This window comes from Microcebus murinus, chromosome 6 (genome assembly GCF_040939455.1).
Source record: "Microcebus murinus isolate Inina chromosome 6, M.murinus_Inina_mat1.0, whole genome shotgun sequence".
NCBI classification, from domain to species: domain Eukaryota; kingdom Metazoa; phylum Chordata; class Mammalia; order Primates; family Cheirogaleidae; genus Microcebus; species Microcebus murinus.
In genome coordinates this window covers 83106999-83133592 of record NC_134109.1, presented here as the reverse complement: position 1 = coordinate 83133592, position 26594 = coordinate 83106999, and the positions used below count along the sequence as shown (strand labels likewise).

At 39.7% G+C, this 26594-nt stretch overlaps 1 protein-coding gene across 3 annotated transcripts in view; it reads right to left on the bottom strand.

Annotated features, from left to right (window-relative positions):
- Positions 1 to 23269, bottom strand: part of GOLM2 (golgi membrane protein 2) — a 124942-nt gene extending 101673 nt beyond the window's left edge. For 2 of the 3 annotated variants that reach the window (XM_012766680.2, XM_012766682.2), the window contains exon 1: positions 22621 to 23268. In XM_012766680.2, coding sequence (XP_012622134.1) covers positions 22621 to 22947 — 327 coding nt within the window. In that variant the 5' untranslated portion in view covers positions 22948 to 23268. Of the gene's footprint in view, positions 1 to 22620 lie in introns of all 3 variants that reach the window. The other variant, XM_012766681.2, reaches the window with a different exon arrangement.
- Positions 23270 to 26594: the final 3325 nt, after the last annotated feature.

The window sequence follows — 26594 nt, the reverse complement described above, 5'->3', positions numbered from 1 at the left end:
TATCCAAATAAACATAATCAGAAATGAAAAAGGAGACATTACAACTGATACCACAGAAATATAAAAGATCATCAGCAACTATTATGAACAACTATACATTCACAAACTGGAAAACCTAGAGGAAATGGATGTATTCCTAAACACATACACTCTCTCATAATTGAAACAGGAAGAAACAGAACTCCAGAATAGACCAATACCAAGTAGCAAGACTGAATCAGTAATAAAAAAACTCTCAAAAACAAAAAAAGGCCGGGCGCGGTGGCTCACGCCTGTAATCCTAGCTCTCTGGGAGGCCGAGGCGGGCGGATTGCTCGAGGTCGGGAGTTCGAAACCAGCCTGAGCAAGAGCGAGACCCCGTCTCTACTATAAATAGAAAGAAACTAATTGGCCAACTAATATATATAGAAAAAATTAGCCGGGCATGGTGGCTCATGCCTGTAGTCCCAGCTACTTGGGAGGCTGAGACAGAAGGATCGCTTGAGCCCAGGAGTTTGAGGTTGCTGTGAGCTAGGCTGACGCCACGGCACTCACTCTAGCCTAGGCAACAAAGTGAGACTCCGTCTCAAAAAAAAAACAAAAAAAAAAAAACAAAAAAAAAAAGCTCAGGACAAAATGGATTCACAGCCAAATTCTACCAGCCATACAGGAAGAACCAGTGCCAATCCTACTAAAATTGTTCCAAAAGATCAAGAATAGAATACTCCCTAACTTATTCTCTGAAGCCAGTTTCTCTGTAATACCAAAGCCAGGAAAGGACACAGCAAAAAACAATTGGCCAGGCACAATGGCTCACACCTGTAATCTAGCACTTTGGGAGGCTGAGGCCAGGAGTTTGACATCAACCTCAGTAAGAGTGAAATACTATCTCTACAAAAAATATATATAAAAATTAGCTGGGCATGGTGGCATGTGCCTATAGTCCCAGCTACTTAGGAAGCTTATGCAGGAAGATCACTTAAGCCCAGGAGTTTGAGGTTGCAGTGAGCTATGATGACACCACTGCACTCTAGACCCAAGAAACAGAGCAAGACTGTTTCAAAAACCAAACAAACAGAAAAAAATAAAAACTACAGACCAACATCTCTGATGAACATAGACACGAAAATCCTCAACAAAATACTAGCAAACTGAATCCAGCAGTACATCAAAAGGATAGTTCACCACAATTGAGTGGGTTTGATCCTAAGGAGACAAGGGTGGTTCAAAATACATTAGTCACTAAACATGATTTACCACATGAACAAAATTAGAAACAAAAAACATATATCTCATTAGATGAGGAAAAAGTATTCAATAAAATGTAACATCCCTTCATAATAAAAACCCTCAACAAACTAGGCATACAACGAATATACTAAAATAATAAAAAGCTATACACTAGTGAATGTATAATAATGAAAATATATGAAATATGTTGAATAATGAAAAATAATGAATAATAAAAAGCTATATCATAGTGAATGGGGAAAAGTTGAAAGCATTCCCCTGAGAAATGGAAAAAGACAAGGATACTCACTGTCAGCACTTCATAGTAATGGAAGTCCTCGCCAGATCAATCAGGCAAGAGAAAGTCATACAGGGCATTCAAATTGGAAAAGAGGAAGTCAAATTATCTCTGTCTTCTTATGATAAGATCTTATTATGGTTAGAAAGCCTTAAGGACTCTTCCAAAATACTCCTAGATTCAATAAATGAATTCAGCAAAGTCTCAGGTTATAAAAATCAACATATAAAAATCAACAGTATTTCTATACACGAACAACAAACAAGCTGAGAACCAAACCAGATCCTATTTATAATAGCTGCAAAAAAATTAAAATACCTAGGAATAAATTTAATCAAGGAGATGAAAGATCTCTACAAAAACTACAAGTCCCTGATGAAAGAAATAGACAATGCACTGCACTTGACTAGTCTTAAAAAAAAAATAAAATAAAATAAAAAATAAAAAATAAAAAAAAAAAAAAGAAATAGACAATGCATAAACAAATTGAAAAACATCCCATGGGCCAGGCACGGTGGCTCACGCCTATAATCCTAGCACTCTAGGAGGCTGAGGAGGGCGGATCACTCAAGGTCAGGAGTTTGAAACCAGCCTGAGCAAGAGTGAGACCCTGTCTCTACTATAAATAGAAAGAAATTAATTGGCCAACTAATATATATATATATATATATATATATATATATATATATATATATATAAAATTAGCTGGGCATGGTGGCGCATGCCTGTAGTCCCAGCTACTCGGGAGGCTGAGGCAGGAGGATTGCTTGAGCCCAAGAGTTTGAGGTTGCTGTGAGCTAGGCTGACGTGATGGCACTCACTCTAGCCTGGGCAACAAAGCAAGACTCTGTCTCAAAAAAAAAGAAAGAAAAGAAAAACATCCCATGCTCATAGATCAGAAGAATCAATATTGTTAAAATCATCATACTTCCCAAAAATATTTATAGATTTAATGTGATTCCTATCAAAATACTAACATCAGCCGGCGCGGTGGCTCACGTCTGTAATCCTAGCACTCTGGGAGGCTGAGGCTGGCGGATTGCTCGAGTTCATGAGTTCGAAACCAGCCTGAGCAAGAGCTAGACCCTGTCTCTACTATAAATGGAAAGAAATTAATTGGCCAACTAAAAATATATACAAAAAATTAGCCGGGCATGGTAGCACATGCCTGTAGTCCCAGCTACTTGGGAAGCTGAGGCAGGAGGATCGCTTGAGCCCAGGAGTTTGAGGTTGCTGTGAGCTAGGCTAACGCCACGGCACTCACTCTAGCCTAGGCAACAAATCGAGACTCTGTCTCAAAAAAAAAAAAAAACAAAAACAAAATACCAACATCATTTTTCACAGAATTAGAAAAAAAATTCTAAACTTCATATGGAACCAAAAAACAGAGCCCAAACAGCCAAAGCAATTCTAAGCAAAATGAAAAAAACTGGAGGCTTATTATTACTTGACTTTAAATTATATTATAAGGCTACAGTAACCAAAACAGCATTGTATTGGCATAAAAGTAGACAACAGATCAATGGGACATAATGGAGAACCTAGAAATAAAACCATATACCTAAAACCAACTAATCTTTGACAAAGCAGACAAAAACATACATGGGAAAGGACACACTATGCAATAAATGCTGTTGGGACAACTGGATCGCGCTATGCATAAGAATAAAACTGGGTCCCTATCTCTCACATTATACAAAAATTAACTCAAGATGGATTAAAAATTTAAATATAAGATCCTGAACAATAAAACGCCTACAAGACAATCTAGGAAAAACTCTTACGGACATTGGCCTAAGGAAAAAATTTATGACTAAGACCCCAAAAGTAAATGCAATAAAAACAAAAATAGACAAATGGGACTAATTAAACTAAAAAGCTTCTGCACAGCAAAAGAAATAATCAAGAGAATAAATAGACAACCTACAGAATGGAAAAAAATATTCGCAAACTGTGTCCAACAAAGGACTAATATCCAGAATCTATAAGAAACTCAAACTCAGCAAGGAAAAAGCAAACAACCCCATTAAAAAGTGGGCAAATGACATGAACAGGCATATCTCAAAATAATATATACAAATGGCCAAGACATATATGAAAAAATGCTCAGCATCCCTAATCGGAAAAGTGTAAATTAAAACCACAAGATACCATCTTACTCCAATTAGAATGGCCATTATTAAAAAGTCAGAAAATCAACGGTGGTACGGATGCTGTGAAAAGGGACCACTTATACACTGTTGGTGGAAATATAAATTAATACAACCTCTATGGAGATGAGTATAGAGATTTGTCAAAGAACCAAAAGTAAATCCTACAAAATCCCACTACTGAGTATCTAACCAGAGGAAAAGAGATCAGTATATCAAAAACATACCTGCACTTGTATGTTTACTGCAGCACAATTCACAATTACAAAGACATGGAATCAATCCAAGTGCCTATCAATTGATGAGTGGATAAAAAAAATGTGGTGTGTATATATATATACCATGGAGTGCTACTCAGCAAAAAGAAAGACTGAAGTAATGTCTTTTGCAGCAACTTGGACAGAACTGAAGGCCATTATCCCACGTGAAGTAATTCAGGAACAGAACAGAAAAATAAATGCCACATGTTCTCACTTATAAGTTAGCTATACAGGGGCACACAGAATGGTATAATGGACATTGGAGATCCAGAAGCAAGAAGGGTGGAAGGCAGTGAAAGATAAAAAAATTACCTATGGGGTACAGTGTACACTACTCAGATGATGGGTATACCAAAAGCCTACAATATATATGTAATAAAATTCAAATTGTGCCACCTAAATCTACTAAAAAAAATTAAAATTTTTGTGCATTTAAAGGACACTATCAACAGAGTAAAAAGATAAGCCACAAAATGAGAGAAAATATTTGTAAATCATATATATGATAAAAGTTTAATATCTAGAATATATAAACAACTCCTATAGCTCAACAAAAAAACTCAAAAACAATACAATTTAAAATTGGGCAAAGTACTCAAATAGACCTTTTTCCAAAGAAGATAAAAATGGTCAAGAAGCAGATGAAAAGATATTCAGCATCATTAGTCATTAGAGAAATGCACATTAAAACCAAAAGGAAATATCACTTCATACCTACGAAAATGGCCAATATTAAAAACAAATAGGGCCAGGCGTGGTGGCTCACGCCTGTAATCCTAGCTCTCTGGGAGGCCGAGGCGGGCGGATTGCTCGAGATCAGGAGTTCGAAACCAGCCTGAACAAGAGCGAGATCCCATCTCTACTATAAAAATAGAAAGAAATTAATTGGCCAACTAATATATATATATATAAAAAATTAGCTGGGCATGGTGGTGCATGCCTGTAGTCCCAGCTACTCGGGAGGCTGAGGCAGAAGGATTGCTTGAGCCAGGAGATTGAGGTTGCTGTGAGCTAGGCTGACGCCATGGCACTAACTCTAGCCTAGGCAACAAAGCGAGTCTCTGTCTCAAAAAAAAAAAAACAAATAAAAAATGGAAACTAACATGTTGGCAAGGATGTGGAAAAACTGGAATTTTTGTGCACTGCTGGTGGGAATGTAAAATGGTGGAGCCACTGTGAAAAACAGTTTGGTGATTCTTCAAAAAGATACATATGGAATAAAACCCAGCATCGCCACTCCTAGACATACATGCAAAAGAATTGAAACCAGGGACTCAAACAGATATTTGTACACCACCATACTCACAATAACTTAAAGGTGCAAACAACTCAAGTGTCTATCAACAGATGAACAGAGAAACAAAACATGGTATAAAATGGAATATTGTTCAGCCATAAAGAGGAATGAAGTTCTGATACATGCTAACAATATGGATGGACTTTGAACACACTATGCTAAGTGAAATAAGCCAGACCCAAAATAATAAATATTATATGATTCCACTTACATGAGGTATCTAGAATAAATAAATTCATAGAAAGTTGAATAGAAGTTACTAGGGACTGGGGAGGAGGGAATGAGAGTTATTGCTTAATGAGTAGAGCTTTTGTTGGGATAGTGAAAAAGTTCTAGAAGTAGATAGTAGTGATTGATGGCAACATGACTCTCTGAATGTACTTAATGCTACTGAACTATATACTTAAAAATTGTTAAAATAGTAAATTTTATATTATGTATACTTTACTACAATAAAATAATAATAAGTCTGGCCCCAAATAGTTTTATCTCAGCCACGGTTTCCCCTACTTCTAACCACCACGTACCTTTCACTCTCCTGTTCTACTGCTTGACCTTCTATAATGGCACAACGTACTTTAAAGCTTTCCTGGCTTCATTTATTTTCCTCCTGTCCTAGTGAATCCTTTCTTTCTTGACTTCCTGCAGAAGTTAATCAATTGTTCCTTTGTAAATAGCTCTACTGTAGAATTTAATCATGCATTGTGGATTATTTCTCTATATATGCCTTCTTCATTAGATGAAGTTCCTCAAAGAAAAGTATTGAATCTTTGTTTTGTTTTGTTTTTGAGACAGAGTCTCGCTTTGTTGCCCAGGCTAGAGGAAGTGCTTGGCATCAGCCTAACTCACAGCAACCTCAAACTTCTGGGCTCAAACAATCCTGCTGCCTCAGCCTCCCCAGTAGCTGAGACTACAGGCATGTGCCACCATGCCTGGCTAATTTTTTCCATATACATTAGTTGGCCAATTAATTTCTTTCTATTTATAGTAGAGACGGGGTCTCGCTCTTGCTCAGGCTGGTTTTGAACTCCTGACCTCGAGCAATCCGCCCGCCTCCACCTCCCAGAGTGCTAGGATTACAGGCATGAGCCACCTCGCCCGGCCTATTGAATCTTATCATCTTTCTATCCCTAGGACCTAGCACAGGGTACTCAACTTTCCCATATAAATGACTTATGAATATAAATAGCTCCGAAAAATCATAAAGCCCTGCATCAATAAATGGTCTTATTTCATTCTACCCTTTGTGAATTTACTTTGTGTTAGTTTCCAGTTTATGAGACAATTCCCTGATGACATGCAATATACAAGATACAGGCATACCTTGTTTTATTACGCTTGGCTTTATTGTGCTTCACAGATACTGCTTTTTTTTTAATTGAAGGTTTGTGGTAATCTTGTATTGAGCAAGTCTATTTCAACAGCATATATGGGCTGCTCTGTTTCTGTATCACATTTTGGTAATTCTCACAATATTTCAAACTTTTTAATTATTTTTATCTCTGTTATGGTGATCTGTGATCAGTGACCTTTGATGTTACTATTTAAAGTGTTCTGGAATGCCATAAACAGCACCCACAGAAGACAGCCAACTTAATCAAGAAATATGTATGTTCTGATTACTCCATGGACCAGAATTTTTCTCCCTCTGCTCAGGCTTCCTATTCCCTGAGATATAACAATATTGAAATTAGGCCATAATTAATAACCCTGTGACAGCCTCTAAAGAAAAGAATCAAATATCTCTCATTTCCATCAAATGCTAGAAATGATTAAGCTTAGTGAAGAAGGCAAGTCGAAAGTCAAGACAATCCAAGAGGCAGGCCTCTTGTGCCAAATAGCCAAGTAAAGTTCTTGAAGAAAAATCAAAGTGCAACTCCAGTGAACACACGAATGGTAGGAAAAGAAAATAGCCTTCTTGCTGATATGGAGTAAGTTTTAGTGGTCTGGATAAAAGATCAAACCAGCCACAATATTCCCTTAAATCAAAGCCTAATCCAGAACAAAGCCCTAACTCTCTTCAATTCTGTGAAAGCTGAGAGAGGTGAAGAAACTGCACAAGAAAGTCTGAAGCTAGCAGAGGTCAGTCTGTAGGTTTAAGAAAAGAAGCCATCTTCATAACATAAAAGTACAAGGTAGCTGGGTGCAGTGGTTTATGCCTATAATCCCAGCACTTTGGGAGGCCAAGGTGGGAGGAGCACTTGAGGCCAGGAATTTGAGACCAGCCTCGGCAATGTAGTGAGACTCTGTCTCTACACACAAAAAAGTAAAAATTAGCCCGGCATGGTGGCATGTGCTTGTAGTCCCAGCTACTCAGGAGGCTGAAGCAGGAGGATCACTTGAGCCCAGGAATTCAAGGTTGTAGTAAGCTATGATCATGCCACAGCACTCCAGCTTGGGCGAAAGAGCAAGACCCTGTCTCTAAAAAAAACTAAAAGTGTAATGTGAATCAGCAAGTGCTGATGGTGAAGTTGCAGCAAGTTATCCAGATGATCTAGCTAAGTTCTCTGATGAAGGTGGCTACACTAAACAACAGATTTTCAGCGTACAACAAACAGCCTTTGGAAGATGGGAAGATGCCATGTAGGACTTTCACAGCTAGAGATGAGAGATCAATGCCTGGCTCTCTTGTTAGGGGCTAACGTAGCTATTGACTTTAAGTTGAAGCCAATGCTCATTTACCATTCCTAAAATCTTAGGGCCTGTAAGAATAATGCTCAATCTGCCCATGCTCTATAAATGGAAGAAGAAAGCCTGGATGACAGCATATCTGTTTATAGCATGGTTTACTGAATAGTTTAAGTTCACTCTTGAGACCTACTACTCAAAAAAAGAAAAAAAAAGATTCCTTTCAAAATATGATCATCTAGGAGCTCTGATGAGGATATACAAGGAAATAAATGTTTTCATGCCTACTAACACAACATCCATTATGCGGCCCATGGATCAAGGAGTCATTTTGACTTTCAAGTCTCATTATTTAAGAAATATGTTTTAGAAGGTTATAGCTGCCATAGACAGTGATTACTCTGAAGGATCTGGGTAAAGTAAATTGAAAATTTTCTGGAAAGTCGAGGTGCTACTAAACAGAATCTTAATGATTAAACTGTCTTTATTTGTAGATGACATGATCATGTACATAGGAAATTCTAAGGGATCTACAAAAAAGCTACTAATGACTAATACTAGCTTTTCTTACAGATTCCTTAAAATTCCTTAGATTCTTTAGATTCTAAAGAGTGTCCCTTACACTACAGTGGAAATATCCAAAAAAAAAAAAATAAAAAAAAATAAAGAGTGTCCCAAAAGTTGCCATACATAGGAAAAATGGGAAATTATAGCTAAATGTACTTTTATTTAACAAAATATTCATTACAAAATTTTATAAAATTTTTTCCTTTGGCAATTTTTGGGACACTCTGTATTAGAACTACATGAGTTCTCTTAGAACTAGTTCCATTAGACCTAATGAGTTCTAGTATAGGGAAACAATCAATAGGCAATAATTAATACTATTTCTATATATCTGCAATGAACCAGTGGACAATGTAATAAAAAAAGACAGTTCCATTTATGGTGGCATCAAATACATAAAATACTTAGGAATAAATGTAATAAAAATATGTGCAAGTTCTGAGCACTAAAAATTATAAAATGTTACTGCAAGAAATTAAAGACCTAAAAATGGAGATATATCATGTCCATGGACTGAATGATTCAATACCGTTAAGATTCAATTCAACTCAATAAGACAACCCAATTTTTTAAGTAAACAAAAGATATAAACAAACATTTCACCAAAAATTTAGGAATGGCAAATAAGCATATGAAAAGATGTTCAACAACACTAGTCATCATAAAAATGCAAATTAAAACCACAACAAGACACTAATACATATCCATTAAAATGGCAAACATTAAAAAGATTGACAAACCAAGCATAGTGGCTCATGCCTATAATCCTAGCACTCTGGGAGGCCGAGGTGGCATGATCACTTCAGGTTAGGAGTTTAAGACCAGCCTGAGCAAAAGTGAGACCCTCAACTGTACTAAAAATAAAAAAAGTTAGCTGGGCATGGTGTTGCAGGGCCTGTAGTACCAGCTACTCAGGAGGCTAAGGCTGGAGGATCGCCTGAGCCCAGGAGTTTGAGGTTGCAATGAGCTGTGATGATACCACTGCACTCTAGCCAGGGCAACAAAGCAACACTCTGTCTCAAAAATTAATTAATTAATTAATTAATTAAAAAGACTGACAATACCAAGTGTTAGTGTGGATGTGGAGCAACTAGAACTCTCATATATTGCTGGCAGGAATATAAAATTGTACAACCATGTTGGAAAACTGCTTGGCAGTTTCTTATAAAGTTAAATACATACCTACCATATCACCCATCCATTCCACTCCTAGGTATTTACCTAAGAGAAATAAAAAATAATAATAATAACCACACAACAAAACTTGTACACATAAATCTGTAGTAGTAGCTATATTCACAGAAGCCAAAAACTGCAAAAACCCAAATGTCCATCAGCAGGTGAATTGATAAACATAATGTGATAAATCCATATAACAGAATACTACTCAGCAATAAAAAGGAATAAGTTACTGATATAGTCAACAACACAGATCCAAATCTCAAAACCATTATGCTTAGTGAAAGAAGCCCAACACAAAAGGGTACATATTGTATGATTTCATTTATATGATATTCTAGAGAAAGCAAGCTAATCTGTAATGATAGAAAGCAGAGTAGTTGTTGACTGAAGCCAAAGGTAGAGGGAGGGAAGACAATGGGACAAGAGGAAACTTGTGGGGTCAGTAAAAATGTGTGCTATATCTTGATTATACTGGTAGTTACACAGGTATATTAAGCTATCAAAACTCATCAAATTATACTATTTAAGTAGATGCAGTCTATTGTATGTAAACAATACTTCAATGCAGGTGTTACAAAATTAAAACTAAAACATGCAAAATAGTTGGGGGGAGCCAATCAATAGCTTCCTATTACTTTTAACACAGCTCACAAATCTCTTCACAATCTGACCAGTTTTGCAGTCTAGCATCAAATATTATCATTCTCATTCTAGCTCCCTCACTCTACATACTAAACTTTTAGATCCTCAAACTCTTCATGCTTTCCCCTGTCCTGAGCTTTGAAATATGCAACATCCTACATTTGGAACCCTTTTCTCATCTCTCCCAAGCCTCTTATTCTTTCCAAACCTCTCGGTCAATCTTCACCTCATTAAAGCTTAATCTTTTTAGAACTCAACTAAAACTCTCTTTCTCAAGAACACCTTCCTGAAGCCTCTAAACTAGGTTAGGTCCTCCTCTCACATTCCCAGCTCAAGTATAAGTTCCATAATCACATATACCACATCTACCTTGTTCACTCATTCACTGTCTATCCACAGCACGTAGCATAGAAACTGACCCAAAATAGAAACTCAAACATATCTGATGAATAAAGAAATGAAAATGGGGTTAAAGATGGAAGCAAGTGGGAAAAGAACAGGATAACCAGGATACCTGGGTGTTACTGAAACTAAGGGAAAGGAGTTTCAAAAAGGAGGAACAGGAGAAATCAATAGTACAAAATGCTTTAGAGAGTAAAGTTTAAGCATGAAAATGTTAGTTCAATAGGCCTTTGTTAATTACCAAATGAGAAAAAAATTTGCCCCAGGTTAAATTTAAATTGGATATATAGAATTGAAATTGTAAAGGGAAAGCAAACTTTTTATATCAAATAGAAAAAGTTTCCTGGAGATAAGTTTTGAAGTCATCCTTAGAGGAAAAATCTAGTTTAGCAAACAGGAAGACTCAGACGTGAAACACACCTGAGCAAAAGCTCTGAGGCAATATTGTTCAAAGGAGGAACTACCTGGCCAGAAACAATACAAGAAAGTTAGAAAAAGTTAATTAGAAATAAGAAAGAGGCTTGAAGCGCTGTGAGAAACTGAAATTACTTGCATGCTCAACCTGTCCCTAGAGAGAAACCTGGACTTTCAGTCCAAGGAAATTCTAGCTATCTATTGAGGAAGAAGCTAAAATGGGGAAATCTTAGGTCTTCAACCAAAAATTATAAGGAATAGTTCCTCTTGCTTAATGAAGTCACAGTTCAAAGAAGAGTGGTGACTGGAAGCAGTGGCTCACGCCTATAATCCTAGCACTTTGGGAGGCTGAGATGGAAAGATAACTTGAGACCAGGAGTTCAAGACCACGCTGGACAACGGTGAGAGCCCATCTCTACAAAAAAATTTTTAAAATAGCTGGGTGTGGTGGTGCACACCTGTAGTCCCAGTTATTTGTGTGGCTGAGAAGAAGGATTGCTTGAACCTGGGCTTTGGAGGTTGCAGTGAGCTATGATGATACCACTGCACTCTAGCCTGGGCAACAGAGCAATATCCTGTCTCAAAAAAAAAAAAAAAAGGTACTCCCTATCACTTCAGGGAACAGACACCTCATGCCACACTACAAGAATTGTTTCTTTTTCTCTATGGAGTGAATGAAAAGGACTACTTTTTTTTTTTTTTTTTGAGACAGAGTCTCGCTTTCTTGCCCAGGCTAGAGTGAGTGCCGTGGCGTCAGCCTCGCTCACAGCAACCTCAGACTCCTGGGCTCAAGCAATCCTCCTGCCTCAGCCTCCCGAGTAGCTGGGACTACAGGCACGAGCCACCATGCCCGGCTGATTTTATATTATATATATTACTTGGCCAATTAATTTCTTTCTATTTTTATGGTAGAGACGGGGTCTCGCTCAGGCTGGTTTTGAACTCCTGACCTTGAGCAATCCGCCCGCCTCGGCCTCCCAGAGTGCTAGGATTACAGGCGTGAGCCACCGCGCCCGGCCTGAAAAGGACTACTTAAATGTCATTTTACCTTTTCTCCATATAACTAAATCCCAGTCATCATTTTTCAAGAAGCAGCCTACTTCATGAGCTCCATGGAACCCCTTGAGATTACTTAGTCCCTTATCATGGGAGCATGAGGAAATAGAGAAATACGAGAATAAGAAAGGAACATAAAAAAATTGATAGTAAATTGCAAATATTTTAGTACGGAATGCAGCATGTGCTTAATATATTTTTGTCGAATGAATTAATATATTTGGGTTTCAAGAGAACAATACAAGACCAAATTTCTTTTTCTTTTCTTCTTTTTTAAAGAGATATGATCTTGCTCTGTTGCCTAAGCTAGAGTACAGTGGCATCATCATAGCTTACTGCAAAATTGTACTCCTGGGCTCAAGCGATCATCCTGCCTCAGCCTCCCAAGTAGCTGGGACTATAGGCACATGCCAGCACACCTGGCTAGTATTTTTTATTTTTATTTTTTGTAGAGACAGGGTCTTGTTATGTTGCCCAGGCTGGTCTCAAACTCCTGGCCTCAAGCAATCCTCCCACCTTGGCCTCCCAAAGTGCAAGGATTATAAGCATAAGCCACCAAACCCAGCCCAGGACCAAATTTCTTCAAGATTAACTATACTGACGCACCCAAAAAAGAAAGGAACTAGCATTATTAAATGTCAAACTCTGTACTGAACAGGCCTCTACATATTTTATATCATTAATCCTACTCGTTTTTATGGGTAAAGAAACAGGCTTAAGAGAGGTAAGACACTGGCAGAATTATAAGCTCAGGTCTGTTTGACTGCAAAAGCCCTTGCTCTTTCCAGTAAACTGTATTGCCACACAGTATATACTATATAAAAGAAGTTATCTAACCAACATATCAAATAACTTTTGAGTATTCATTAGGTCTATTCATTACTCAGGGATGCTGTAACAAAGTGCCACAAACTAAATGGCTTAAAATGACAGAAATTTATTATCTCATAATTCTACAAGCTAGAAGTCCAAAATCAAAGTGCTGGCAAAGCTTTGCTCCCATTGGAGGCTCCTTCCAGCTTCTGACAGCCTCAAGCATTCCTTGGCTTGTGAAAACAGAACTATTTCTGCCTCCATCTTCCACTACATCTTCCCAATGCGTCTTTTTGTCTTCACCTGGTATTCTCTGCTATAATTCTGTTTTTTCTCTCTCTTTTTTTTTTTTTTTTTTGAGACAGAGTCTCACTTTGTTGCCTAGGCTAGAGTGAGTGCCGTGGCGTTAGCCTAGCTCACAGCAACCTCAGACTCCTGGGCTCGAGCGATCCTTCTGCCTCAGCCTCCCGAGTAGCTGGGACTACAGGCATGCGCCACCATGCCCGCCTAATTTTATATATATATATATCAGTTGGCCAATTAATTTCTTTCTATTTTTAGTAGAGACGGGGTCTTGCTCTTGCTCAGGCTGGTTTTGAACTCCTGACCTTGAGCAATCCGCCCGTCTCGGCCTCCCAAGAGCTAGGATTACAGGCGTGAGCCACCGCGCCCGGCCTTCTCTCTCTTTTTTTAACAGTCCAAAGGTCTTTTATTTTTTCACACCTGTTTTGCCATGAATTCATAGGGAATAGATTCTAGCAGCTCAGAATCCTTTTCATTGGTTCTCACAAAGTGTGCTGTTCTGAGTGAAGCAGGCTGGTGCTTCAGTTGAATCCAGGTACCTTTCTCTTTGGCTTCCTTCTTTTTTTTTTTTTTTTTGAGACAGAGTCTTGCTTCGTTGCCCAGGCTAGAGTGAGTGCCGTGGCATCAGCCTAGCTCACAGCAACCTCAAACTCCTGGGCTCAAGCAATCCTCCTGCCTCAGCCTCCCAAGTAGCTGGAACTACAGGCATATGCCACCATGCCCGGCTAATTTTTTTTTTCTATATATGTTAGTTGGCCAATTCATTTCTATTTATAGTAGAGACGGGGTCTCACTCTTGCTCAGGCTGGTTTCGAACTCCTGACCTCGAGCAATCTGCCCGCCTCGGCCTCCCAGAGTGCTAGGATTACAGGCGTGAGCCACTATGCCCAGCCTTTTTCTTTTTTTTTTTCTTAGACAGAGTTTCACTTTGTTGCCCAGGCTAGAGTGAGTACAGTGGCGTCAGCCTAGCTCACAGCAACCTCAAACTCCTGGGCTCAAGCAATCCTCCTGCCTCAGCCTCCCCAGTAGCTGGGACTACAGGCATGTGCCACCATGCCCAGCTAATTTTTTCTGTATATTTTTAGTTGTCCAATTAATTTCTTTCTATTTTTAGTAGAGATGGGGGTCTTGCTCTTGCTCAGGCTGGTTTTGAACTCTTGACCTTGAATGATCCTCCTGCTTAGGCCTCCCAGGATTATAGGCGTAAGCCACCACGCCCCGCCCTGCTTTCTCTTTTGATAAGGACTTACAAGTACATTAATAAGGCATTATCCTAATTCAATGTGATTTCATTTTAACTTGATTACATCTGCTAAGAACCTATTCCCAAATAAGATAACATTCACATGGGGTTAGAACTTCAACATTTCTTATTCAGGAATACACATCAACCCACAACGTTTTATATCAGCACTGAGAACTACCAAGAACCCACAAGAAAAAATGTAAAACATACTCCTTCCCCAAGGAATTTAAAATTTTGTTGAGAAGTTAACACATAAGAAGCTATTAGTAAAAACTGAACAAAATAAGTTAGTGAGGTTCAAACAATAAATGTAAATTATGTATAAAATAGGAAAAGCATTCTCCAGATCAGAAGTCCCAGGGGGGCCGGGCGCTGTGGCTCACGCCTGTAATCCTAGCTCTTGGGAGGCCGAGGCGGGCGGATTGCTCAAGGTCAGGAGTTCGAAACCAGCCTGAGCAAGAGCGAGACCCCGTCTCTACTATAAATAGAAAGAAATTAATTGGCCAACTGATATATATATAAAAAATTAGCCGGGCATGGTGGCACATGCCTGTAGTCCCAGCTACCCGGGAGGCTGAGGCAGAAGGATCACTCGAGCCCAGGAGTTTGAGGTTGCTGTGAGCTAGGCTGACGCCACGGCACTCACTCTAGCCTGGGCAACAAAGCGAGACTCTGTCTCAAAAAAAAAAAAAAAAAGAAGTCCCAGGGGGCTTCAGGGTAGACTTTGATCAGAAACTGGATAAAAGATTAGTAGAATAAAGACACAAAAAAGAGGCAAGAGGCTAAGAGTGAAACATCAGGAACAAAGGCACAGAAACAGGAATTAACATGACAGAGAAAGGCAGGTGGGGAGACATAACAAGCAAGACAACTAGTCTGGGACACAATTTGGGTCAGGAGATAGTAAGAGACAAAGGAAGACCTGAAAGATTAGACAGCAGAATTCTAACTTGAATCAGTAAGCGGTACAACCACTCTGAAAATAAGGTTTGAGGAAAATAAGGTTTGCTTAAGGGAAGAACTGACTAAAGGAAATGGAGATCACAGTAAGGAGACTAGTTAGGAAGCTACTAAGTTCTCTGTTTTGCAGCCAGAGTAATTTTTTTTTAACTCACTTTAATCAAGTAACTCTTCAGCATGTTGAATCAATATAAGATGCTAAAGGAGCCAAAGATAACACTAAAATTTCTAAATTCAGTGTTAATAATGGTTGCAGGGGCATCATTAATAGGGACCAAGAAGATAAGAAAGGGATATGTTAATAGTTTGGAGAGAAGTTGTCAGTTTTATATGATATATGAAAAATTTGAGGTAGCAATCAAATTACAGATAGAACTTGGCCAGATTATGGCTGGTGAGACAGAGGCAAAGTCATGAATTATCACATGCTGCATATTAGAACTGTAGAAGGCACGTCCTCAAATTACAGAGGAACAGGCAGGCTCTAGAGAGTCAGCTAAAACAACTATGGGAGGAGTCAACTAAGCGTAATTGGAAATGGACTAGGAAATTTTTTTAAAAAGTCAGATATCCAGGAGCAAAGGATGAAGTAGGTAGGCTGGAGCTGGGACCCGATCTTGGGGAGGAACACAGACAGAGCCCCACTCTGGAGAAAAAGTAGGACAGAAATAAGGAAGTAGCTGTAGAATAATAATAGCTAATACAATATTTGTCAAACAGCACCTATATATTAGTGTTTTAAGAATTTTAATAAATTTACTCATTTAAACTTCACAAAAATGAGAGAGATTATTACAGTGGTCCTTGATTTACAAATGAGGAAACTGAGGCATGGAGAAATAATTTGCCCAAGGTTATACATATGCTAAATAGCAGAGTCAGGAACTGAATCCACAGTGAACATCTACTATGTGTCAGGGTTTTTACAAATACATATTTAGTATGTATATGAGTGTTGTATACACACACATATACATAATGAAGATATTTGGGGAGGAAAAATATATAATATGCTTTCCCATCTTCCTTTCTGGCACATGACCTTTTCGCTATTCAATTAAAGTATACACTGCCTCAAGAAGGATTAGGGTTGTTAAAGAGAAAAAAGGTCATTTATTGTTTAGCTTCAAATCTCAAAACTGACTCATTACTTGTGCACATGTTTGTCCTATTACAATTTTGAAGAGACTTTTTCTTTTTTTGGAAGGGACAGGGTCTTGCCTCGGTTAGAGTGCAGTAGTGTCACCATAGCTCACTGCAACCTCAAACTCCTGGACTCAAGCAATCCTCCCACCTCAGCCCCCTGAGTAGTAGAGACTACAGGTGCACACTACCACACCTAGTAGCCAGTTTTTAAATTTTTTTGTGGAGAAACAAAGTCTCCATATGATGCCCAGGCTGGTCTCAAGTGGCCTCAAGCAATCCTCCCTCCTCAGCCTCCCAAAGTGCTGGGATTACAGACGTGAGCCAATGTACCAGGCCTGAGGACTTTTTCTACATTCTAATAGCTCCTTTTATCAATCACAAGCTTAACTTGGTCCTCCTGGACCACATAGCTTTAGCATAAGCTACAGGTAGCAAGAATCCAAGTTAGGAGCCTAGTGCCAGTAGCTCACACCTATAGTCCCACCTACTAAGGAGGCTGAACCAGAAAGATCACTGAAGTCCAGGAGTTCCAGGCTGTAGTAAGCTATGATCACACCTTTGAACAGCCATTGCACTCCAGTATGGGCAACACAGCAAGACCTCATCTCTAATAATTAATAAAAATAAAAAAGAATCCAAGTTAGGATAAGAGAAATGCCCTATACCCCCCAAATAAAAGGAAGGACTTTTCACATAGAAAGAGGGAAGGCGGCCGAGCGGTGGCTCATACCTGTAATCCTAGCACTCTGGGAGGCCCAGGCGAGCGGATTGCTCGAGGTCAGGAGTTTGAAAACAGCCTGAGCAAGAGCGAGACCCCCGTCTCTACTAAAAATAGAAAGAAATTAATTGGACAACTAATATATATAGAAAAAATTAGCCGGGCATGGTGGCACATGCCTGTAGTCCCAGGTACTCGGGAGGCTGAGGCAGTAGGATCACTTGAGCCCAGGAGTTTGAGGTTGCTGTGAGGTAGGCTGATGCTACTGCACTCACTCTAGCCTGGGCAACAAAGCAAAACTGTCTCAACAAAAAAAAAAAAAAAGAAAGAGGGAAGAAAAAGGCAGTTTGTGTGTGTGTGTGTGTGTGTGTGTGTATGACAGATCTCCCTGTTATAGGATGAATTGTGCCCCCCACCCAGTTCATATGTTTAAGTCCTAATCCCCAGGACCTCAGAATGTACTCATATTTGGAGATAAAGTCTTCAAAGAGGTGATTAAGTTACAATGAAGCCATTAGTGTGGGGCCCTAATCCAACACGACTGATGTCCTTATAAGAGGACAAGATACTAGGGATGCACATGCACAGAGGGCTGAAGATAAAGCAACAAGAAGGCAGCCATCTATCTGCAAGCCAAGGCTAGAGCCCTCAGAGGAAACCAACCCTGCTGGCACCTTGATCTTGGACTTCAACCTTCAGAACTGTGAGAAAATTTCTGTTGTTTAAGCCACCTGGTCTATGGTAGTGTGTTATTGCAGCCCTAGCAAACTAATATACCCCTCCAGGCTAAAACTCTTTAGAGGGAAGACAAAAAAATAAGGTAAATTGGGGAGAATTCCAGAGAAGCGGGGCTTGTTTCTCACTTCCCTGGACACTGAAAGGAGCAATTTCAAGCTCCCTTAAATAATTTCAGGTAACAGATTGAAAATGGAGGAATAGCATAATAACGTTTCTGATTCCTTTGGAGAAGGAATTCCTGAATTTCCAAAGATAGCCTGACAATAGCAACCAGCATATCTAGCATCCAGATCTGGTTTCTAACATCATTCTCCAATAAAAGGAACCAGGCTCCCTGAAGAAATGGTTGATTCTAGGACTAGAGCAGGAAATATACAAAATGAGCCTGGAGCATTTTATAGTACCAAAAAAGTAAGGAAAGGGCATGTCACAATAACACTGCATATGAGGTATGTGGCTGTACTTGTTGGCACTATAAAAGTAAGTAAGGGATACAGAAGTCAACTGAGGGAGCTCCCCACTGGCGAGAGCTGTAACAATTTGAGTGATAAAGTATATAAAACAACACTGGATTATAATCCAAAATATAAATTAATAAATGAGGGAGAAGAGACAAATTTCCTGTGCAGAAGAATTCCAAATAGTTTATGTAGATACTCTGCCCTTAAGGAGAAAGAGCATAATGACTCACTCACTAAGTGGGCTGCTCATGACTTTCTTCCAAAGCATACAGTATGGAAGGAGTTTTTTTAAAGGGGATAACGATAACTTTACAGTACCAGAAATCTGACAAGCACCACAAGCCAGGGATCAAGGTTAACATCAACAGTGATAAGTCATTTTTAAATATGTACCCTTGTGGCCAGGCATGGTGGCTCATGCCTGTAATCCTAGCACTCTGGGAGGCCGAGACAGGAGGATCACTCAAGGTCAGGAGTTCCAAACCAGCCTGAGCAAGAGTGAGACCCCCTTCTCTACTAAAAATAGAAAGAAATTAATTGGCCAACTAAAATATATATAGAAAAAATTAGCCAGGCATGGTGGCACATGCCTGTAGTCCCAGCTACTCAGGAGGCTGAGGCAGAAGAAGAATTGCTTGAGCCCAGGAATTTGAGGTTGCTGTGAGCTAGGTGATGCCAAAGCACTCTAGCCCAGGCAACAGAGTGAAAAAACATACCCTTGATATGATGTGATGAGATTGGCACTTTATCTTCATAGTCTTTCTCCCAAAAACCATAACCCCAATCTAATCCTAAGGAAAGAATCAGACAAATCCCAACTGAGGGACACTCTACAAAACACCTTTTCAGTAATCCTCAAAACTGTCAAGGTCATGAAAAATAAGGAAAGTATGGAAAACAAAGAAAGCCTGAAAAGAAACTTAAGGAGACATGATAATTAAATGTAATGTGGTACCCTGGATCAGATCCTACAACAGGGAAAAGGACACTAGGAAAAAAACTGAAAAAAATCAGAATAAAATATGGACTTTAATAATAATATATCAATACTGGTTCATTAATGTGACAAATGCACCATGCTAATAATATAAGATGTTAATGATAGAGGAAACTGGATGTGGGGTATAAAAAAAGACAGAGGCCAGGCCTGGTGGCTCACGCCTGTAATCCTAGCACTCTGGAAGGCCAAGGCGGGTGGATCACTCAAGGACAGGAGTTCGAAACTAGCCTGAGCAAGACCCCATCTCTACTAAAACTAGAAAGAAACTAATTGACCAACTAAAAATATATATACAAAAAATTAGCTGGGCATGGTGGCACATGCCTGTAGTCCCGGCTACTCAAGAGGCTGAGGCAGTAGGACCGCTTGAGCCCAGGAGATTGAGGTTGCTGTGAGCTAGGCAGACGCCACGGCACTCACTCTAGCCTGAGCAACAAAGTGAGACTCTGTCTCAAAACAAAAAAAAAAAGACATAGATCAAGACTACCTTTCCATTAAACAACTCAGAGCCTCCTCATTAACCAAGAACAGACCTTCACAAGCATCCCAACAAAGATGTTACAGCTAGCTCAAGACATGGAACTGGTGTACAAGTAAGAGACAGATTTGTAAGCCAGCTGCATAGAATGTTAACCAAACACTTAAAAGTAGTTACAATACCTAGTGGAATATTTCCCAAACCTGTGCTTTGCCATATTATTCTGAACCATGATAACAGGTAGGCCATGAAAATAGTAATCTGTGATCAAATACTGAAAAAGATTGAGTTAAAACTAAACAAAACAAAACTAAACCAGCTTCTTTACTAATGGATTTCTCAGAGCCTTTATGTGATAGCAGGCATGATGAACTCCAAGAGGAAGATATATCACTTAACATTTCCCTCCAAAAAGGTTTTCCTTTTTACTCCTGACCACCTATGACCAATTCCAAGAAGAGTATTCTGTTTAACACCACTTTGGGGAATACTGCTCTAAGGGGAAAGCAAAGGCCCAAGAATAGAGACCATTATTAGGAGGTTGGAAAGAAAAAAAAATCCAAGCAAAGAATATAAAGAAGGTAGGAAGAGAATCTGGAGAATTCAATATACTGAAGCAAGAAAGGAGATAGTTTCCAAAAAGCTATAGACAATCAACAGGACTAAACTACTGAGAGATTAAATACAATGAGAATAAAAATATTCTTTGGATTTGGCTAGGAAGACTGACTGCCACTTGTGACCTTCAAGAGAACAGCTTCAGAAAAGGAGAAGAAAGGACAGCAGGCAGAATATTAAAAGATAAGAATGGGGATGAAAAAAGAGGAAGTAAATAGAACATTTACAGACCACTAATAATTTGAGTTTTGCAATGAAAATAAAAAGGGAAATTGGTTGACTGGACAAAGGGAATATGTAGAATAAAAAAATGTACAACAGGGGACACCTACATCTGGTTGAAGGTAAAACGTGAAAATGAACTGAAAGAGGCTGATAATAACTCTCCAGTGGACCCAAGCATGAGTACAATGTTCCCTGTAGTCCCATCTACTAAGAAGCCTGAGGTGGAGGATTGATTGAGCCGGAGAGTTTGCAGCCAACCTGGACAACATAGTGAGACTCTGTCTCTTTAAAAAAGCAAATATAACAAGAGATAGTCCAATAGATGAAAGAAATGGAATCCTGAGTATTAATTACTAGAAAAGACTTATCTTTCCTTTGAGATTGGAGAGAAGGATTTGAATAGTAATGCTTATATACGAAGACATCATTTTAATACTCCAAAATTTCATGGATTTCTACCTGCTCCACCCAAGAGTTTTTTAGTCTTCAGAGTTGAGTGTGTAGTATGTGCATAAATTTAATGAGCCCTTGCCCCTCTCAGAGGATGGCTATGATAGTGAAAAAGAGGAACAGAGAAACACTTAACTGAGGGCCTCAATTTTCATGAAATAAGAAGCAAGGTAGAGGTTGATGATAATAGGGAAGTTGGGAATTCATAAAGATTTTTATTTATAATGATTCACTTATCGCACAATGATTTTGATGTGCAAAGTAAAAACCTGTAATTATAATGGGCATTTACACACAAAAATATGAAGATTACTGAAGAAGGGTCAAGAAAGAAAGGCATCTACTATCCCACCCAGAAATTTTACAACTCTACTATACCAACAGAAGTTGCATAGGTCATAAAGTTATAAATATAGCCACCAATAAGCTGGTGAAACAAAGACAATTTAGTAGCAGGTATAGTTATAATTCAGCACTAAACTTGCTAGACTTAAAACTTTGTATGGCTTTCTAACTGCATAAAATACCAGCTCTTAGCCAGGCATGGTGGCATGTGCCTGTAGTCCTAGCTACTCAGGAGGCTGAGACAGGAGGATGGCTTGAGCCCAGGAGTTGGAGGTTGCAGTGAGCTATGATCCCGCCACTATATTCCAGCCTGGGGGGCAGAGTGAGACCCTGTCTCTAAAAAAAAAAAATTGTAAATAAAAACAAAAAACCCACACCAATCCATAGCTACTTAATCATACAGCAATTCATTTTATTTTCTTTCAATGAGGTCACTGACATGAGACTCTGTTGCTTAGAACTTGTTTTTAGGACCCATCTATCTTAGCATTTTGATCACAAACAGGCAGTAATATCTCATTTTTAAATTAATACATCATCTTATAGAGATTTTAAAAGTCACACTGTTTAAAAAATATATGGTGACTAGAAGAGGCCCCATTCCTTACATGAAGACGTTAATATTAATCAGGGTGCACAGAATAAGGATGAGACAACAAATACCTACACTAAACCTGGCAGTCTCCAGATTTGTGTGTGTGTGAACGTAAGGCGGCCACATAGGCCAGACGACTACTACTGCCAGCTCAGCAGCTGGGTCTGGAGAAAAGGCGGCATCCACACACAGGCCACTCTTAAGAACCAAGAACTTATACTCAGTTTTGTCTGGTAGAGACTGGAGAATGTGGCACTGATAAACCGGGACAAGTCTGACAGAAACAGGGCTGTTGGGGATGAGGGGAATCTCCAGGGCAGCAATCCGGGAAGGGATAAGGCAACCGCTGGCGAACAAACAACCCTCACCCCGGAGATGAAAGAAGATATGGGGGTTAAGGAGAAAGAGCTCGTTCTTACCTTGTCATCCTCGCATCTCTTCCCCAGGCCCTCCCTGGCCTGCAGCCGGCTGCTGAGGCGACCGTAGTCAGCCTCCTTCTGGTCGATCTGTTTCTTGTGCGTGTCCACCAAGAGCAAGAGGTCCGAATTGCGCTTCTCCAGACGCCCGCGGGCCACCTCGGTGCGCTGGACCTGGCCCTGTAGCTCGACCACCTCCTCCTGAAGCAGGACGTGGCGGGAGGAGATGCTCCAGTAGTTGAAGGCGAGGATGACGATCACCACCAGCAGCACCACCAGCACAAGGGAGGGCAAGCGGCCAGCCCGCCGGTTGGCCCCGAAACCCACCATGGGGCCGAACCGGCTGTACTCCAGGGCCTCGCCGCCGACACCTGCAGTCACAAGCTCAGGCCTCGGCTGGAGTTGCCCGGGGTCCACGGCCCCAGGGCTGGCTGAAGGAGGCGGGCTTATCCGCTCGCAGCCGAGCCGGAGAAGGGGGCGGGGCCGCAAGCCTCAGGTCCCTCCCCGCCCCCCCTCCTCAAGTCAGGCCGCCGAGCGTTCCGAAGGCTTTGAACCTGACCCTGCGCGGGCCCAAGGGAACCCGGAAAATCCAACTGCCCGCACCCCCAGCCCAACACCTCAGGGTTGGGAGGCGGGGAAAGGAGCCGGAAGAGGGCGGATTTACTCTGGCCCCGCCCACTGGCTGGGACCGGGTCGCCTAGGGGGCCATTTCCTAGTTTCAGCCGACACCCCCTCTTCTCGCGAGAAAGTGGGCTTCCTCTCACCCCCTTACGGTCTTATCTCGCGAGGGTTTTCTCTGTTGAGTAGGGTGCAGTTAATTTTGGCGGTTTGGGATTTCTCCTGTACCTGGGTTGGGAGTCCCGTCTGCTATTACCTGGTGGACTCAAAGAGGGACATCTGGGTCTGCGACCGCACAGTAGGGAAAACAGTAGGTGAGCTGCAGCCAGAAACGGGCACCTAGAAAGGTTTTGTACTTGCTTCATTGGAAGGGGATTTTCTCGTTGTTGCTAACTATGTGGAAAGAAAACAACAACAAAGACTATCAAATGCTGAGGGAACCAAGCTTTAGGACTGAGAGGGGTGGTGCCAGCTTGGTTTCCAAGGTTACTGCTTTCACAACTGAAAGAATTTAGAATGTAGTGGGCTCCTATTTTTAAACTTACCACTTCTTTTGCCTCAACTGGGCTTCTAAAGAGAAAGCCCCAAAGCTGTCCTCAATGAATGATAACTAATGCACTGTTACTGACAACAAATACGTTCTGGGTTAGAAATAATAACTCCCTTACAAATTGTTTTTGCGCGCCTAGTCTCATGTTCTCTCAACAACACAGTTTTACAGATGAGGAATCCAAGACACAAAGGTATTCAGAAACTTTCTCAAGGTCCCATATCTTGTTTGAAATAAAGTTAGGCTTGAATCCAGATCACTGGACTCTATAAACACCATTGCTCTTTGCATTATTGCAGGCTAACTGTTGCTATACGTTCAGGTTAATTTCAGCGATGCAGAGAAAGCCCCGCCTCTTTTGTTTCTGTTTGCATGGTTCCTTTTTTCATGCATAGAAAAATAAAAAGTTACTGGCTCTATCTTGTTTAAGGAAAGGATGGAGTTTTATTTTTCAGACCTCAGGCTCTTGGGAATGAGCATAAAACCTCAAGAATGCAAAAACTTAAGTATTTGTATTCAAATCAGAGTAGTATATTTTTGAGGCAGGAAGACTTAATCATCTTTGAATAATTATTATTGTGTGCTTCCTGGCCAGTTAAATAATAGTTATTTGCCTAATGGTCCTACAGCAGCCTGGAAAAATTATTGAAACTTCAAGGAATTATAATTTCTTTCTCATAGATGCCTGTACAGAAAAACAACGCTAAAATTATTAATACTTCATGTCAAACTTGAGCTCTAGCTTCAGAAGATCTAAGAAATCCCCTCCACTCTCAGGTGACAAGCAGACTTTGGCAAAAGGAAGCAAGGCAAAATGGGAAATCATTAGCAATAATGAGCCTTCCGTCTCTCCTTTCTTCAACTTATATTGGCCTTGCTCTGCTCAGCCAGCAGTTAAAAATTATTCTGTAAAGTGATGTTGACTGCTTAAGATGTTACTTTTTCCAAGAGTGTTTTCATTTTTTTATGGGATTCTGGCAGATGTAATAGTATAATATTGTATAAAATATATACACATACATTTTCTCAACAGATGCTTAAAAGAACTATTTGGTACCATCATTCCCTTTCACAGATGAGCAGAAATAACTTGCCCAAAGTCATACATCTAGTAAATGATGGGGCTGACCAATCCTCTTTCTACTCTTCCCCAGGGAATTTCTTTTTTTGTTGTTATTTTGATGGTTCCCTCTTTCTGAGTCCAATCCAGATAGCTTCAAGACAGTATATTAGTGCTCTCCTATACATATTTTTTAGTTAGGCATCAAACAAATTAAGGTAAAAGGCAATTCCTAAAACTGAGTGATCAAGGTTAATATCAACAGTGACAATATGTTGACATCTTGGTATGATGTCATGATTATAGCACTCTGGTCTTTCTCTTAAAAACTCATAACCCCAGTCTAATCATAAGAAAAACATCAGACAAATCTCAATTGAGGGACATTCTACAAAATGCTTGGCCAGTACTCCTCAAAACTATCAAGGTCATCAAAAACAAGGAAAATCTGAAAAACTTTCACGGCCAAAAGAAGTGTAAGGGGACATGATGACTAAATGTAATGTCGTATGGTGGGTGGGATCCTGGAATGGAAAAAGGACATTAGGTAAATACTAAGGAAATCCGAATAAAGTATGGACTTTAATAATATATATATTTTTTAATTTAAAATGTTTAATAATTCTTTTGTCATTTTAGTTGGCTACACTATAAAACTAGAGGCAATTAATAATAAATATTGAAGGAGCTCAGGAAATTTCACCCAAAAATATGACTCCTTGGTATAAAGAATATTTAGAATTGCAGGCCCCTCAAGGTCACCAAAGCACTGGAGGAGGCTTTCCCTGTATCTGCATAAACCGGACTGACCAGAACAAAAGAACAAAGAGGGCAACTGACTTCCCTTCCTCTCTGTGTCATCTGAATATATTTCAGGAAAGAAGATCAAAAATGCAACCAGACCTAATCCAAATCATTTAAAGCATAATACCTGTCTCTCAGGTTAATTTATAAGTCAGTCTGTTTCCCCACCCATTCATCCTCCCTAGCAACCCCTTATCTACCTATATTCCTCATTTCCCCCCTCCCCTCTAAAAAAAGTGTATAAAAATATCTGAACTTCGTTCGGCTATTGAGTAATCACTCTTATGATTCTCCCCATCTACATGGTATTAGTAAATAAAACTTTCTCTTATGTATCTGCCTAAATTGTGGGTTGATCTTTCAGCACACTTTCCAGGGAAAGGGCAAGTTTCCCCTCACTCCTCAATACTGGTTCTTTATATGTGACAAATGCAACATACTAATGTAAGATGTTAGTAAGAGGGCAAACTGGATATGGAATATATGAGAAATCTACTATTTTCACAATTTTTCTCTAGATCTATAATTTCTAAAATAAAAAATTTATTTTAAAAAAGCCAGTTCTTATGTTTTGAGATATCTTTTAGATTATCAAGTATAGACACAAGTATAATCATGTGTGAACTAAAATAAAATCTTAAGGCTCACCCCTCCACCAGCTGACTGAATGGACTCCCTCGTGGCCAAAGGAATATCCTAAAACTAAATTGCCTGCCAGGAGGAGGGAGATCAGACATGCCTCATCATGCCCCCTCCCTTCTTGAGGACATCCTCTGTAACTCATTAACAGGCCTAACATATGTAAGACTAACCTGCAGGTCCTCAATTTATACAACAAATATATGTCTCTTGGCTTATCTCTGGTTTATCTCTGATAAACAGCTCCTTATGTTAAAACACTCTAAGCCTTTAGACAAAGCTTCATGTCTTTACCCAATTACAAGT